The sequence below is a fragment of the Perca fluviatilis genome, chromosome 24, assembly GCF_010015445.1.
Source record: "Perca fluviatilis chromosome 24, GENO_Pfluv_1.0, whole genome shotgun sequence".
Lineage (NCBI taxonomy): Eukaryota > Metazoa > Chordata > Actinopteri > Perciformes > Percidae > Perca > Perca fluviatilis.
Genome location: NC_053135.1, coordinates 5,136,893 through 5,149,884, shown reverse-complemented (window position 1 = coordinate 5,149,884; position 12,992 = coordinate 5,136,893). Strand labels below are relative to the sequence as shown.

At 40.9% G+C, this 12,992-nt stretch overlaps 1 protein-coding gene across 2 annotated transcripts in view; it reads right to left on the bottom strand.

Moving 5' to 3' along the window:
• Window positions 1-12,992, bottom strand: part of LOC120554463 (multidrug resistance-associated protein 4-like) — a 31,339-nt gene that overhangs the window by 16,310 nt on the left and 2,037 nt on the right. The window contains exons 3-11 of one of the 2 annotated variants that reach the window (XM_039793365.1): window positions 9,769-9,889; window positions 8,954-9,178; window positions 8,310-8,399; window positions 6,385-6,548; window positions 5,440-5,565; window positions 4,078-4,327; window positions 881-988; window positions 409-498; window positions 50-241 (exon numbers count right to left, since the gene is read on the bottom strand). In XM_039793365.1, coding sequence (XP_039649299.1) covers window positions 50-241; window positions 409-498; window positions 881-988; window positions 4,078-4,327; window positions 5,440-5,565; window positions 6,385-6,548; window positions 8,310-8,399; window positions 8,954-9,178; window positions 9,769-9,889 — 1,366 coding nt within the window. The remainder of the gene's footprint in view (window positions 1-49; window positions 242-408; window positions 499-880; window positions 989-4,077; window positions 4,328-5,439; window positions 5,566-6,384; window positions 6,549-8,309; window positions 8,400-8,953; window positions 9,179-9,768; window positions 9,890-12,992) is intronic. The other variant, XM_039793366.1, reaches the window with a different exon arrangement.

Sequence of the window (12,992 nt, the reverse complement as noted above, 5' to 3'; positions counted from 1 at the left end):
GCCTTGACTTTTCCATGTAATCTAAAGTAATAATTCAAATACCTCTCACCCTCTTTAGAGCACAGGCTCGAATGACTCTCTCATACTTCTGGGCGTCGAGCTCTTTCCCAAACAGGATGTTACTGCGAATGGTTCCGGGGAACACCCAGGGCTGCTGGGCAGCATAGGTCAGCTGACCTTTGACCGTCAGCACCCCCTTTTCATGAGGCAGCTCTCGCAGGATGGTGCTCAACAGGGATGACTGGATGGACATACAGGCACAAAGACAGGTAAGACATAAGCTGCTGATGAGGTGAGAAAAAATGTACACAAACTACCTGAACTATTCCACCTAAGCAGTGACTGTCTACTACAAGTCACAATTCTAGCTGCCTCCTGGCACTAAAATGATGATGTGAGATATCTGACCTTTCCAGCTCCCACTGGTCCAATTACAGCCAACAGCTGACTTGAGTTCAGAGTGAAGGAGAGGTTCTGCAGAGATGGAGCATCCAGACTCTGCAGGGGTACAAAATATATTTAAACATTACAACATGAATCAGTTTTGTTTTTCCTCCCCGAGGCTATTTTTGCAAAGGCACCGTTGCTCTGCCCAAGACAATTTTGATTGGTTTAAAGAAATGCCAATAGACCATGGATCGGACTAGCCAGACCCTCCGCAGCAGGTGTAGAGATAACGTTAGGTCTGGCAATGCAAGACTAATACGTTTGTAATTTTGTCATCATATTAGCAGCCTGTGGAGGTTCTACAGACTGCTAATGTTCTAGGCGCAAAACAGTGGGTGATAAAATGTTAAAGAAAATTCTTGGATTTGCTTAATCTAGTGTATTGGCTCAGGGTATTCCTAGTGTGTATACCAGTGAGCACAAGGTATCTGACCTTGTCCCAGTAGCAGACTAGATCCTGGATCTCCACGAAGGCGTCTTTCTTCTCATCCTCTGGCAGTGCAGCTGGGCCTTTTGTGATCTCATCCAGCATTAAGAACTCCTTCACCATAAATAAATAAATAAATAAATAAAAAAATAGAGTCTGAGCCCAGTTCTAAGAGGTTATACAAAAACCCATTGTCATAATGTATATCAGTAAAATCCCTTCCACTATTGCTTTAGTGGAGCTAATTGATATATGGCCAGTATAGGCACTAGTACCGTGTTTGTCACTAGGTTCACCGGTGTTTCAGCCAGAACGCCACCTAAGGCCAAATCTTACAGAGCTTGGAATAAAGAGAGATGGTTTATATGCAGTTTAATTCTTGTCTTTTCAGTAACATATATACAAATGTTCCAGTCGGTTTATGCCCGGTTGTGTGTGTGGTTTCTATTACGGCTGCAACGATGACTTTTCATTTGGGTACTTGCCGATACAGAGTACCGACATGAGTACTTAAAATAATTGGGAAGGCAAGACAAGGCAGCTTTATTTGTATAGCACATTTTAGCAACAAGGCAATTCAAAGTGCTTTACATAACACATTCACAGAGTTCAAACGCTCATTATATTGGATTCTCAAACATATTCATACTGCGTTAGGCTACCATTGAGCCATAAGCCAGAACCCCACTTGAGGCCAAATCTTCCACAGTCTTCCAACACTAACTTGTAACTTTGGGGCCTTTTCTACAATAGTCCTCACTAGTAGTAAGGGATCAAGGTATGTTTTAAGATGAGTCTTTTGTTACAGTGGTCGGGTAAGTCATTGGGTAGAGTTTCATAACTGCTGGTTTAGCAGGTTCAAAATTACATTTCAAGCTAACCATATCTTTATGAGCAAAATACAAAAGGAGCAAGATAGTGGCTTTACAGAGCTGGACCTTCAAAATGATGTATGTGAGAGTGGCAATGATAAGAGATAAGCAGCCTGAACTGTGATATCAGCAAAAGAACAAGATGCAGCCAGAACAGCGTAGTTGTTTATCTGCTATTATCGGACTTCTTTTTTGAAAGCAAGACCAGACAAGACCTTAAGGCAGGGGTCATCAACTACATTTTTCCAAGAGCCAGAATTTTTCCAAGCAGACACTCTGGCGCCCTGACTTTCAAATAAAGAAAATAAAATGAATTTATACCTAATACGCCTATTCTTGTTCGAAATGTTCACTTTCTTGCTGAATTAATGCTATATATAATTTTTTTACATGTATTAGTGTGAGCAAACTCCTAAAAAAAATGGAAACTCCATAATGATAACTGGCTCTTTAATTAGAAAATGATCTCAGACTAGGAGGCAGTTCACTGAGGAGTGATGGTTAAAGTCTGTGATTATGAAAAAATTATTGTAGTATGCAGCATCCTGATTGGTGGAAAATGCTTGCAGAAAGAAACGGCTGTTGTCAGGTAAGAATGTCACTGTCAAAGAGGCTGAAGCGAAAAGTTGACGTGGAAAAGCCAAAAGCCCAGCTTTAATGATGAATGGACAGATAAGCAGGCTATGCACTCGTCATGTATGCCTCATTTGCAATAAAACAATGTTGTTGCAAAACAACCAGCATAATCACCATCGTCGCGTAAAGCCCGCCTCAACGGTTGTGATTGGTGTAAAGCCCGCCTCAACGGTTGTGATTGATGTAAAGCCCGCCTCAACGGTTGTGATTGGTGTAAAGCCCGCCTCAACGGTTGTGATTGGTGTAAAGCCCACCTCAACGGTTGTGATTGATGTAAAGCCCGCCTCAACGGTTGTGATTGGTGTAAAGCCCGCCTCAACGGTTGTGATTGGTGCCTGGATTTTGGAGACATTGGAAATGGGTTTGAATGGGCTCTTCGCCAGACTGACTTGCAAAGCAAATGTCAAATTTGCCGGAAGTTGGTCAGGGTTTACCCAGGCTAGTTAAGTTCATAAGAATTTGTCAAAAAAGATTCCCGGCAAACTAAGAAACATTAGACTACAAACCGACAGCTTTGCTTTTAGCTCGTTTGTAAAAATTCTCTATTTGCAGAGTGAGCTGTGTTGGCGTAAAAGAGCGCGGTGGACAAGAGTGGACTGAGCAGATTGAAATATCGCTTTCTACATGTTTATGCCAGTCTACACAGGTGAGTGCATTGATAAGTATTGACTTTTTACTCACAAAGGTTTTAATGTAGCCTACTTACAGTAACGAGACTAGCTTGAGTTCATCTGCCCCAGCGGCCATTGGTTATCTTCTTTGTATCGTTCCCAGTCAGATACTGCGCGTTTTAACGCACACACATCTCGTCTCAGCTGTGTGTGTGGAGCGCAGGCGTCGCTGTACAGAATCCCGGCATGTGAATAGAGATGCAATACATGGGGCTGGGTTTGTGCTCTACCTGTGTAATGTTACCTGCTGTAAATGCTTGAAATGCTAAATAACAGAACACATATTTTCCTCTTTACATTTTCTGAATTCGTGATTATTCTGCCCGATCTGGCCCGCGGGCCGCCAGTTGACGATGGCTGCCTTAAAGACTATGCTAACTGAGACAAGTTTATCAAGTTAAAGTCGTCTAAGACAAATAGTAAGTGTTATTATATTTTTAATTTAAAATAGGAGACAATGACCTTAAATAGGGCTGCACAATGTATTGATTTTTATTTTTGCAATATCAACTGGTGCAATATACACATCGTGAAAGGATGCGACATATCACGAAAGACACTCAAAGACTTTGTATTAGTTGAAAGAAAATATCAGTAGAAAACTGCACTTTATAATGTAAATGCCATTCTTTTTTAGTGGTGCCTTTTATATTCAATGTTCAATTTGTTCAGTATTTCCTTTCATTCGTTTTAAATTCAACAAGCAATTTGTTGTATTTTAGCAGAATACTGAAAGCAGCAAAAAAAGGCAGAACTGAGTACACTTTAATATAGGTTTATTTATCATAAGTAATATCGTTATCGTGATATTCAACAACGGTATTGCTTATTGCATATTTTCCTCGTATCTAGCAGCCCTAAACTTAAACATTAACTGACGTGTGTGCCAGGCCTATCTGAAGTCCAAGCAAGAGCCATGTCTGTTGACTTGTATTTTTCACCCTCCAATGAAAAATGCATATCACATTTTTAACATAATGTGCATTTTGGGTGGTGGGCATTTTATTTTATTAAAGCAGCGTACCTGGATCCTGCGGACGCTGACACGGCTCTCAAACAGCTTCTCGATGGCACTCGGGAAGAAGAGCGTGACGGTGAGTCGCACAGAAGTGTACAGCGAGACCGTCACAAACACACGGCTGGCCGTGATGGTATTTCCCAGGAGGACATAGAGGGTGAAAGTGACGAAGAGGATGATCTTGCTGGCGCAGTAGAAGGAGGCCATGTTAAGGCCTCGTAGGTAGGAGCTCTTCATGATCTTGGAGATCTCCTTCCTAAGAGGACACAGAGAGTTCCAACTATCACACGGACTGGCATAAAGCTTCACTTTTACCGAGCATTATGAATGGATGGTACCCTTGAAATGTCCTCATAATAATGAAGAGGCGAATGGTAGAATCTATCAGAAGCACATGCTTCTACTCAGAATTCACTTTAATCTTTGAATGAAACTTTTGATCCAGATTACATCAATCAGGGATGACACTACTGACTGCCACACTATAACAGCATTATTTAGGCAAGTAGTTGTTTTTTTTACGTCGTAAATAAATTAATGGTAAGTTTGCTGCAGCCACTTGTCTGCCGTTTTTTTGCCATGGTTTTGAGCCGACTATTACGTGCGTTGGACTGGAGTGTACGATACGAAAACTTCCTTTGATCATGAAGCCAATTGTTACGGTACAGGTACACTTAACGCCGATGTATATACATAAGTCTTGTGTATGAAATCTGTGTCGTCACTGCGCTGCATTTCTATAAACTAAAAATAGGTCATGGGTCACATCTTTCTACCAGGTCCACACTTGAACAATTACAGGTTTTCCTCTCCTCCTTAACAAAATATACAGCTGTGCGATTAACAATAAAAAAACTAGGCAAATGTCAGCAGTGTGGACCGGTATCTGGGTCTCCCTCCATGATGCAGGAGAGCCTGCGAGCAAGTGGGGGCGTTGTTGTGCGTACAGTGTGAGAGGCAAGAGCACAAACATAATAATTACCTATACTAGTATTTAGCAACACATCTTTTTGATTTGATTTTGAGTTTTCCGTACTTTTGATTTAGGAATCACAAGTAAAACAGTGTGCTTTATTTTATTTATAAAACTTTATGCAGTTGATGTTGTGAATTTGTGACTTGACTTCTATCACTGGTGGTTGTCCACTATAACATAATATAAACAAGAAATGTGAAATTTTAATGTAAATATTCGGTATGCGGTTAGTTAGTTATGAAAGTAACTATGACATATTCTATGAACACTAAACTAACAGAAGACTACTTTATAAAGTGGACATACAGTATTTCATTTATGAGGCGGTGCCTCCCTAAAGTTTGATCCAAAAATATCCTTAACTTGAAGAAAAAATCCTTTAAGGTTTTTACCTTCTGACCTCCGTGACCAGAGCAGCGAAGGGTTTTTCCCAGGCGTACATCTTAATGATCCTCATTCCAGACACCACCTCATTCATTGTGCGGATTCTTTCGTCTGTGAGGACAGCGGTCTTACTCCTGTAAAGAAAAGTCAAAAATGTAAATATGATTAAATACTGCAAAAATATCGTTTAACAAAAAGAAACAATGTTGACAACTTTCAAAATGAGTTTGTATGCTATTGCAAATGTGTACTGATTCCTACACAATTAGGAACATATTTTTCTATGTTACAATACCAACAAACAGCTACTTCCACTTAGAGCTATTTTACAAACGGATGTCTGAGCCTCCCTGACGGGTCAACTAGGACTCATTGCCTGCTTGTCATAACGGTTAATGAGGGTCAGCTATCGGTCAGAAAAGAAAATCTAAATTAGCATCCCTTAACTTTCCACAATACACAAATGTGTTTGATGGTTTGTTTTAGTCGGTTGAGTTGCTAATCATCTCTCTGCCAAAGGCCACGCACCTCAGCCTCAGTCTTGATATCATTCATGTAGCAATCATATTTACAAACTGGAAACAATAAAAAGTCTGAGACTACATCTACACTAAGTTCATTTTATTTATTTTTTTTTAAAGATAATTTCTTGTGGCTTTTATTGTTTGATAAAGCAGCTGGAGAAAGACAGGAAATGAGGGGCGGGAGAGAGGAGAGGACATGCAGCAAAGATGATATCTCAAAACACTGTTTTCCTGGGAGTTTCCAGGTGGTTTTAGTAGAGACCTCTGTTCACAGTGAAAAAACCTGCTAAAGCTTCATCGTCTTTAATTGCAGAACAAGACTGGAGCCAAATCACCAAATAATGATCATCATCAATCATTATGGTTACAACGTTTGATTGGGTTCAGCATGACTGGAATATCAGAATTTCGTGAGTGCGTGTGTTTTACCTGAACTTAGAAAAGAGCCTTCCAAACATGGTTTGGGTGGGCATCAGGAACATGAGAATCACCATCCCTGCCAAGCATGATGGGCCGATCTCTGCCCACAGCAGTCCCACCACCACCGCAGCCTGGAGGGGCCCGACCCACAGAAAGTGCAGGAAGATAGTCACCTGTGCAAAAGAACTTAGTATAAATGAGCTGCAACACCATCAGAACAGCAAGTAAAAAAAGAGAAAAAATAAATAAATAAATACTTCTAAAACGCAGTAAATTCAGTACTGGGCAGTTTGTACAGGTGGGGTAGAGTCACTCAACAGTTACTTTTAAAACACTTTAATTCAAACCAGCATGAGAGCATGACATGGTGTAATTAAGACCAAGGAATGAAACTAAATGCCCCAGAGAAACTGGAATTTTCACAGCAGGCTCTGACCGACTGATTAAAACGAAACTCGACACTCTAGTGAGACAAAGTGGGTTTGGTGCCAAAAGCCTCAGAGCATAATCAAGGCCGAGCCTCATGCTAGGAGATATTTGTGTTTCTCTGGGTGAATACAGTCAAGAACGTGCTGTCGTGAGACACGGTGTTCCACACACATATGAAAATATGTTAAACCCATTAAACCAATTTACCCTGCAGCTATAATCATGCCAGAACTCACATGCTTCCTGTGGTGACTTGCAAAATTAGGTTGAACATACATTCCTCATCAGACTACACTCCCTTTTGTTGATCCAGTTTAGGATGCAGCAGCAGGTGGAGGTGAAGATACTGTTAATACAGCTGATGTCTCACTAGAATGCTGAGGTAAATGCAGTCAAACACTCACTAGGAGTGCATTATCAAAAGAAAGCTGAAGTTGCAGCCTCTTAGTGTTTTGGAGGTCAGCATTAAGGCCGTGTCGAACATATTTTAATGCTTCGGTATCAGCTGAAATGAAACAAGTCTGATCCATTCTGTGTTTAGTCCAGCAGTAGATTATTACAAAATGCGGGTGTTATTACTTAAAGCTTTAGTGCGTAACTTTTTGATATTAACGAATGTCCGTTACATTCAAGCCATTGCCAAATGAGTTGCTACAAAGCTAATTAAGACTATCAGCTCCACACAACTCTCTCTGTAGGTCTCAGTATGGCTATGTTCAGAAGATTGTGGCATCCGGTGACTTGAGTGAAGATAATTACCTCTTCTGAAGAGTCAATCATGTTTTTTTAATCCTCCGTGTCCTCCTTGGCTACTAGCAACTGTGTGGAGTGCGCGCAATCACAGAAGGCTATATCAATCGTGTATCACGCACCGAAAGTGTTGTCATTACTTCGAATTTCTCATGGGGGCGACAGAAACTCGGGCTGGGGGGAAAAGGGGGACTGAGTACCCAGGGCCCTCATGTGAGGAGGGCCCAAAAAAGATGCTAGAATGAATAGCTGTGGATGCGGGGAGGGGCCCATAGAAAATGCCTTTCTACAGGGCCCAGAATTTTGTGCTACGCTCCTGACTATGTGGATATTTGTGAGAAATAAGGTGCTTCAAGTGACAACTAATTTCGCATTTGGGATTTGATCAGGCGATGTCAGGTTATTTAGTTGAATGCAAAAAAACACGTCACTTCGCATCATCATGTGTAGTTTTGCTGCTGGTTGAAAATCTGCAAAGTCTCCCCTTAAGTAAATGTAAGTATCGGACTCGTTAAGAAGAGAGACGCATCTTGCAAACCCTCACACAAACGACAAAGAAACCGTCTCCTGTGCCTCTCGTCTACAGTGCTAGAAAGGTAGCAGTGGAGGTGAGGAGCTGTTACACAGTAGATGCTGGAGAACAGGTTACACGGAGGGCCGAGATCGTATCTAAAATTGTTAGCCAGCGTTGACCTTGCAGCAAAAATAGCAGCCCTTCTGCTTTTTCCTCTCTAAAAGCCTTAAATGTCACGTACATCATCAAACTTGTTGACATCATTGGATAGGAGGTTGACAATCTGGCCTGTGGTTGTTTTTCCCATGGCTGAACTGCTGAGACGCAGAGCCTAGAAAAAGACAGGAATCGTCATCAGTGAGGGGGCATCAATTGCAAACACTTACATTTCAAAATATTACAAACACTGTCAATTCCACCGGTGCTAAATGCTACACAGATCTACAAATGATCACATTTAATTTTTTTCAATGACCATATTAAGTAAGTCAAGTAGTCTTGTACATGATGTGGACAAGGGGTAGAGGTATAAAATTTTGTTTCAGAGCTTTTTCTGTTCAACAAACTCATTCAAAGGTTATCATCAACGACTAAGTTGAGCAGCGATCAATAATTAATAATAAATATTCAGAACTTTATTTTCTCCTTTAAGAAGAACAAGCAGGGGCACCTGGGTAGCTCACCTGGTAGAGCGTGCGCCCCATGTTCAAAGGCTCAGCCCTCGCTGCAGCAGCCGTGGCTTCAATTCTGACTTGTGGCCCTTTGCTGCATGTCATTCCCCCTCTCTCTCCCCTTTCATGTCTAAGCTGTCCTCTCAAATAAAAAGGCCTAAAAAATTATCTTAAAAAGAAAAAGAAAGAAGAACAAGCAAGTCCTCCTACTGACCTTTTTGTAGATCATGTGACACATGGCCACTCTGATCTTCATGCCCGTCCTCTGGACGTGGAAGAAGTAGAGGTGATGGGTCAAGGCCAGGCAGATGGTGCACATAGACAAGCCAGCTGCATAGCCCAGAGTCTCGTACAGAGCGGTCATGTTATCTGGGTCATAATTCTCAAAGTATTGAATCATCTTCCCCAAAATGACCGGCTGGATCACTTTGATGACCTCCTGATATGCAGGGAAGGAGATGAAGAAGGGTGAGCACCCCGACAGACTGATTTACAAGGGTCTGAAATTAACAATTAAACCACAGCATGTTCTGATCAAAATCTGGTGAACGGTGCAGTGCTTTGGCTGTTAAGCCGAGAACAGATCTCCTGTTTTTAATCAACACATTTCAATATTTGTTACATTTGTTTTGGGTTACACTTGCAGCTGACAAACCAATATAATTACTGCTGAACATACGAACATGTAGTTTTATATCTGTTCTGTTTTTTAACCCTTGTGTTGTCTTCCCGTCAACCTTGAAAACGTTTTTTGACGCCTTTTTTTTACAGTTTCTTTTTGCATTCTCCAACGTTTTAAATTGTAAAAATTTTCTTCTATACATTTTCAGCGCTTATTTCTACGTCGCATATTTTATGATATAAAACTAAAATTGAAAAACGGGTCAATGTGACCCGAAGTCAACACAAGGGTTAAAGCCTGTACAATTTGATTTAGATTGCTTTAACAAAAAGATCCCATCTAAATCCACTTGAGAGCCAAAGATTATACACCCTTCTCACCTAATTTCCAAAGCTTAAAACACTTACTTCAATGAGGGTAAAGAGTCCCAGAAGTCCATATGGTTTCCAGTAGCACTTAATGATGCCGTTGGCAAGGCTAGGTGTCCGCAGCTCTTTGGTAGCCATCTGAAGCTGATGATCCCAGCATCTGCCATATGAAGATGCCATGTTGTTATTTGATGTTTTTTTTCATTGTGTAATAAGAAGACGAGCCTTGCATCGAGATGAGTCAGGACTCGTATGGGAGGCAGGAATCATTTTTGCATAATCAAAAAGAGGTGAGCCAAAGTTCCAGGGACTTTTTACTTCTTGGAACGACTTAACTGCGTTTTCACCACAGACTTAAGGCCCGTGAAGATTAGGCCAATTAGTCCACTGACATGAAAAAGCAACATGACGGGAGAAGGGCTGCTGGTCGCAGTGGTGAAGTAAAAATAATAAAAATAAGTTATTTAAATAATGGATAACTGCCTTATATAAGTGTCTTCTGAAAGTGTGGGAGAGGGGATAACTTAAACTACAATTATTTTGTAAATTTATTTTAAAATGCTTCAAAAACAGATCTACCTTTGTGTAAGTGATATTTTGCCACCAGATTCAAATTGTTTACAGGATAATTATTGTATCAGTATTTGTCTCAAACATAGCTTAACCATGTCATGTGATATGCTACTTCATAACCTTAGGAACAAAAATGACTGGGACAACTACAGAACATTGCAGGTGAACATTTAGTATCCAGGGATTCAAATGCTAGACACTACCACTATATCTCTATTCCTGTAACAATCTGGCCACAATTTAGCACATAGACCATCCACAGTCCAGCCACATACAGGTTTTAACCCAGTCTAGTTTCCCTACAGCAGGATTGTGTCCTGATATTCCATGGCTCTTCAAACAGGTGAATATTGTTTCTTTTGCGTCCAAGCAAATCCAGTTTCCCAAATTAACGTTACACCACATCAGTGTAATGTTTTAAGCTTTGCAGATATGGCTCGTAAAATCCGCGATTACTTTACAAGGCGAGTCACGAGGAGGAGAATCATAAGGACAGGTACAACAGTGCAGACATAACTTCATTATTACAGGCAATAAAGACTTTTTTCTAAAATGTGTTGCTTGTAAAAAGTTTAGTCCACATTTCTAGACTAAATAAAAAATAAAAATAAAAATAAAAGAGACCAACAAGCAGCACAACCAGTGCGTCTTTGGCAGCCTTGGAGTTTACTTTGGTTTATGTCTGGAAGAGGAGTGGAGTGTGTCTGGTGTGGAAGTTTGTGTTTGGAAGCTAGACCTAAACTCCACCGTTTGTTACTGTAAGCAGCCTGCACATTAGAGTTGCAAAGATCAATCTATAAGTTAACTATTACCTCAAACAACAGCTATTTTGATAATTGATTGATTGGTTTTTAAAAGTAAAAATTCTCTGATTCCAGCTTCTTAAATGTGAATATTTTCGAGTTTCTTCACTCCTCTGTGACAGTAAACTGAATTTTTTTTTTATCTATGGACAAAACAAGACATTTGAGGACGACGACGTCATCTTGGGCTTTGGAAAACACTGATCGACTTTTCTGTTGTTGTTGCATTTTCTGACATTTTATAGACCAAACCACTAATCAATTAATCAAGAAAATAATCATTAGTTGCAGCCCTACTGCACATGTTGTAGGCTTTACAAAACAGTTACATGTATACATTTAATTATTAACCTGGTGTCTTCCAGCTGTCCATCATTTAGTTAAACATTACAACCTGAAACTGTGTTCTGCAGCCTCTTGATAATGTTTGAAAGGTTTGACTTGACAGTCGACTAGGGTCATTATTGCAACCACCTGCTAGGGCTAGATCAAATTAAATCTGACCCCAACATAATAGAACACAATTTTCAAATCACAAAAGCGATTCAAAAATAATTTATTTTCATTTTGTCACAACTAATTGACATATGCAACCACAAACGAGAGTGTGCAAGTAGCAAAGCTTCGTTATAAGAGGCCGCTAGCCAAAAAGATTTGGGGAACATTGGTCTACACCGCCCATTATATTTTAGACATCTACAGTTATTATGTGTTAAGTAACACTCAGAAAAACTGATTTAAAATATTTTGCCAAAAGGACCGTGCTTGACCAAAACCGACGACTAGGGCACAAGTAGCATGAACACAGCCTCTAGGCTTACACATTTCTTTTAAATGTCCGTTTATCGTGTAAAAGGGTTTACTGGGGAGACCTCTAGCTCACCAGGTTCTAGGCAGCGGCCCGGGTTCAAATCTGACCTGCGGCCCTTTACTGCGCATCATCCCCTATCTCTCCCCCAACTCTCCAGCTGCTCTATGATGAAAGGCAAATAAAACATCCATGTAAACGGTTTCACACGATTCTAGTTCTCTTTCATGAAAAGATCTACGTGAAAGAAGTAGAGGACCTGAACAGCTGGTGTGAGGACAACAACCTACTCATGCATGTCAGCAAGACTAAAGAGATAATAGCAGACTTTGGGGAAAAAGCAAGGAAGGAACCAGGCCCTCCTCAATATGAACGGGGCCTCGGTGGAGAGGGTGGACAGCTTCAAGTACCTTGGTGAGTGCATCACAGAGGGTCTGACCTGGGCCGCTGCATACTGACTCAGTGGTGAGAAAGTGAAGGCAGAGACTGTTTCACCTCAGACGCCTTAGGAAATTCCACATATCCCTTTCAAATACTGAGCAATTTCTACTCCTGCATCAATGCTTGTCCTGAAGGGGAACATGGAGACACCCGGCCAGCACTGAGAGGCTCAGGATGAGCTTCTACCCTCAGGCCACTAGGATCTTAAATGAAGACACTGTCTAAGAATGCGCCTCCCCCCCCCGGCCCCATAAATATGATGTTTTTACTCTGCTGCAGTATTTTATGTTTCACATTTATCAGCTTAAAGTACGTTTTTTGGGGAAACTTCTTACTAGGACTAGTCTGAAAGTGCCTTGTATCTATTTTTCCATTCCAATTTTCTATAATGCAGCTTGTCACATATACAGTGACGGACTGGCCATCTGGAATTTGGGCAAACGCCAGAAGGGCCGCACCCCTATGGGCCACTACTGATTATTTGTCTTTGGTTATAGACAGATATTCAAGATTTTACTGTGGCGAGGTGCGTGGAAAGATTCACTCGGAAGGTGAGGTTGTCAATAACCTCCAAGCTAGGTTATTGACAAAAATAGGACCGTTGTGTTGCAAATGCCAGGGGCGTTTTTTGATCCCAG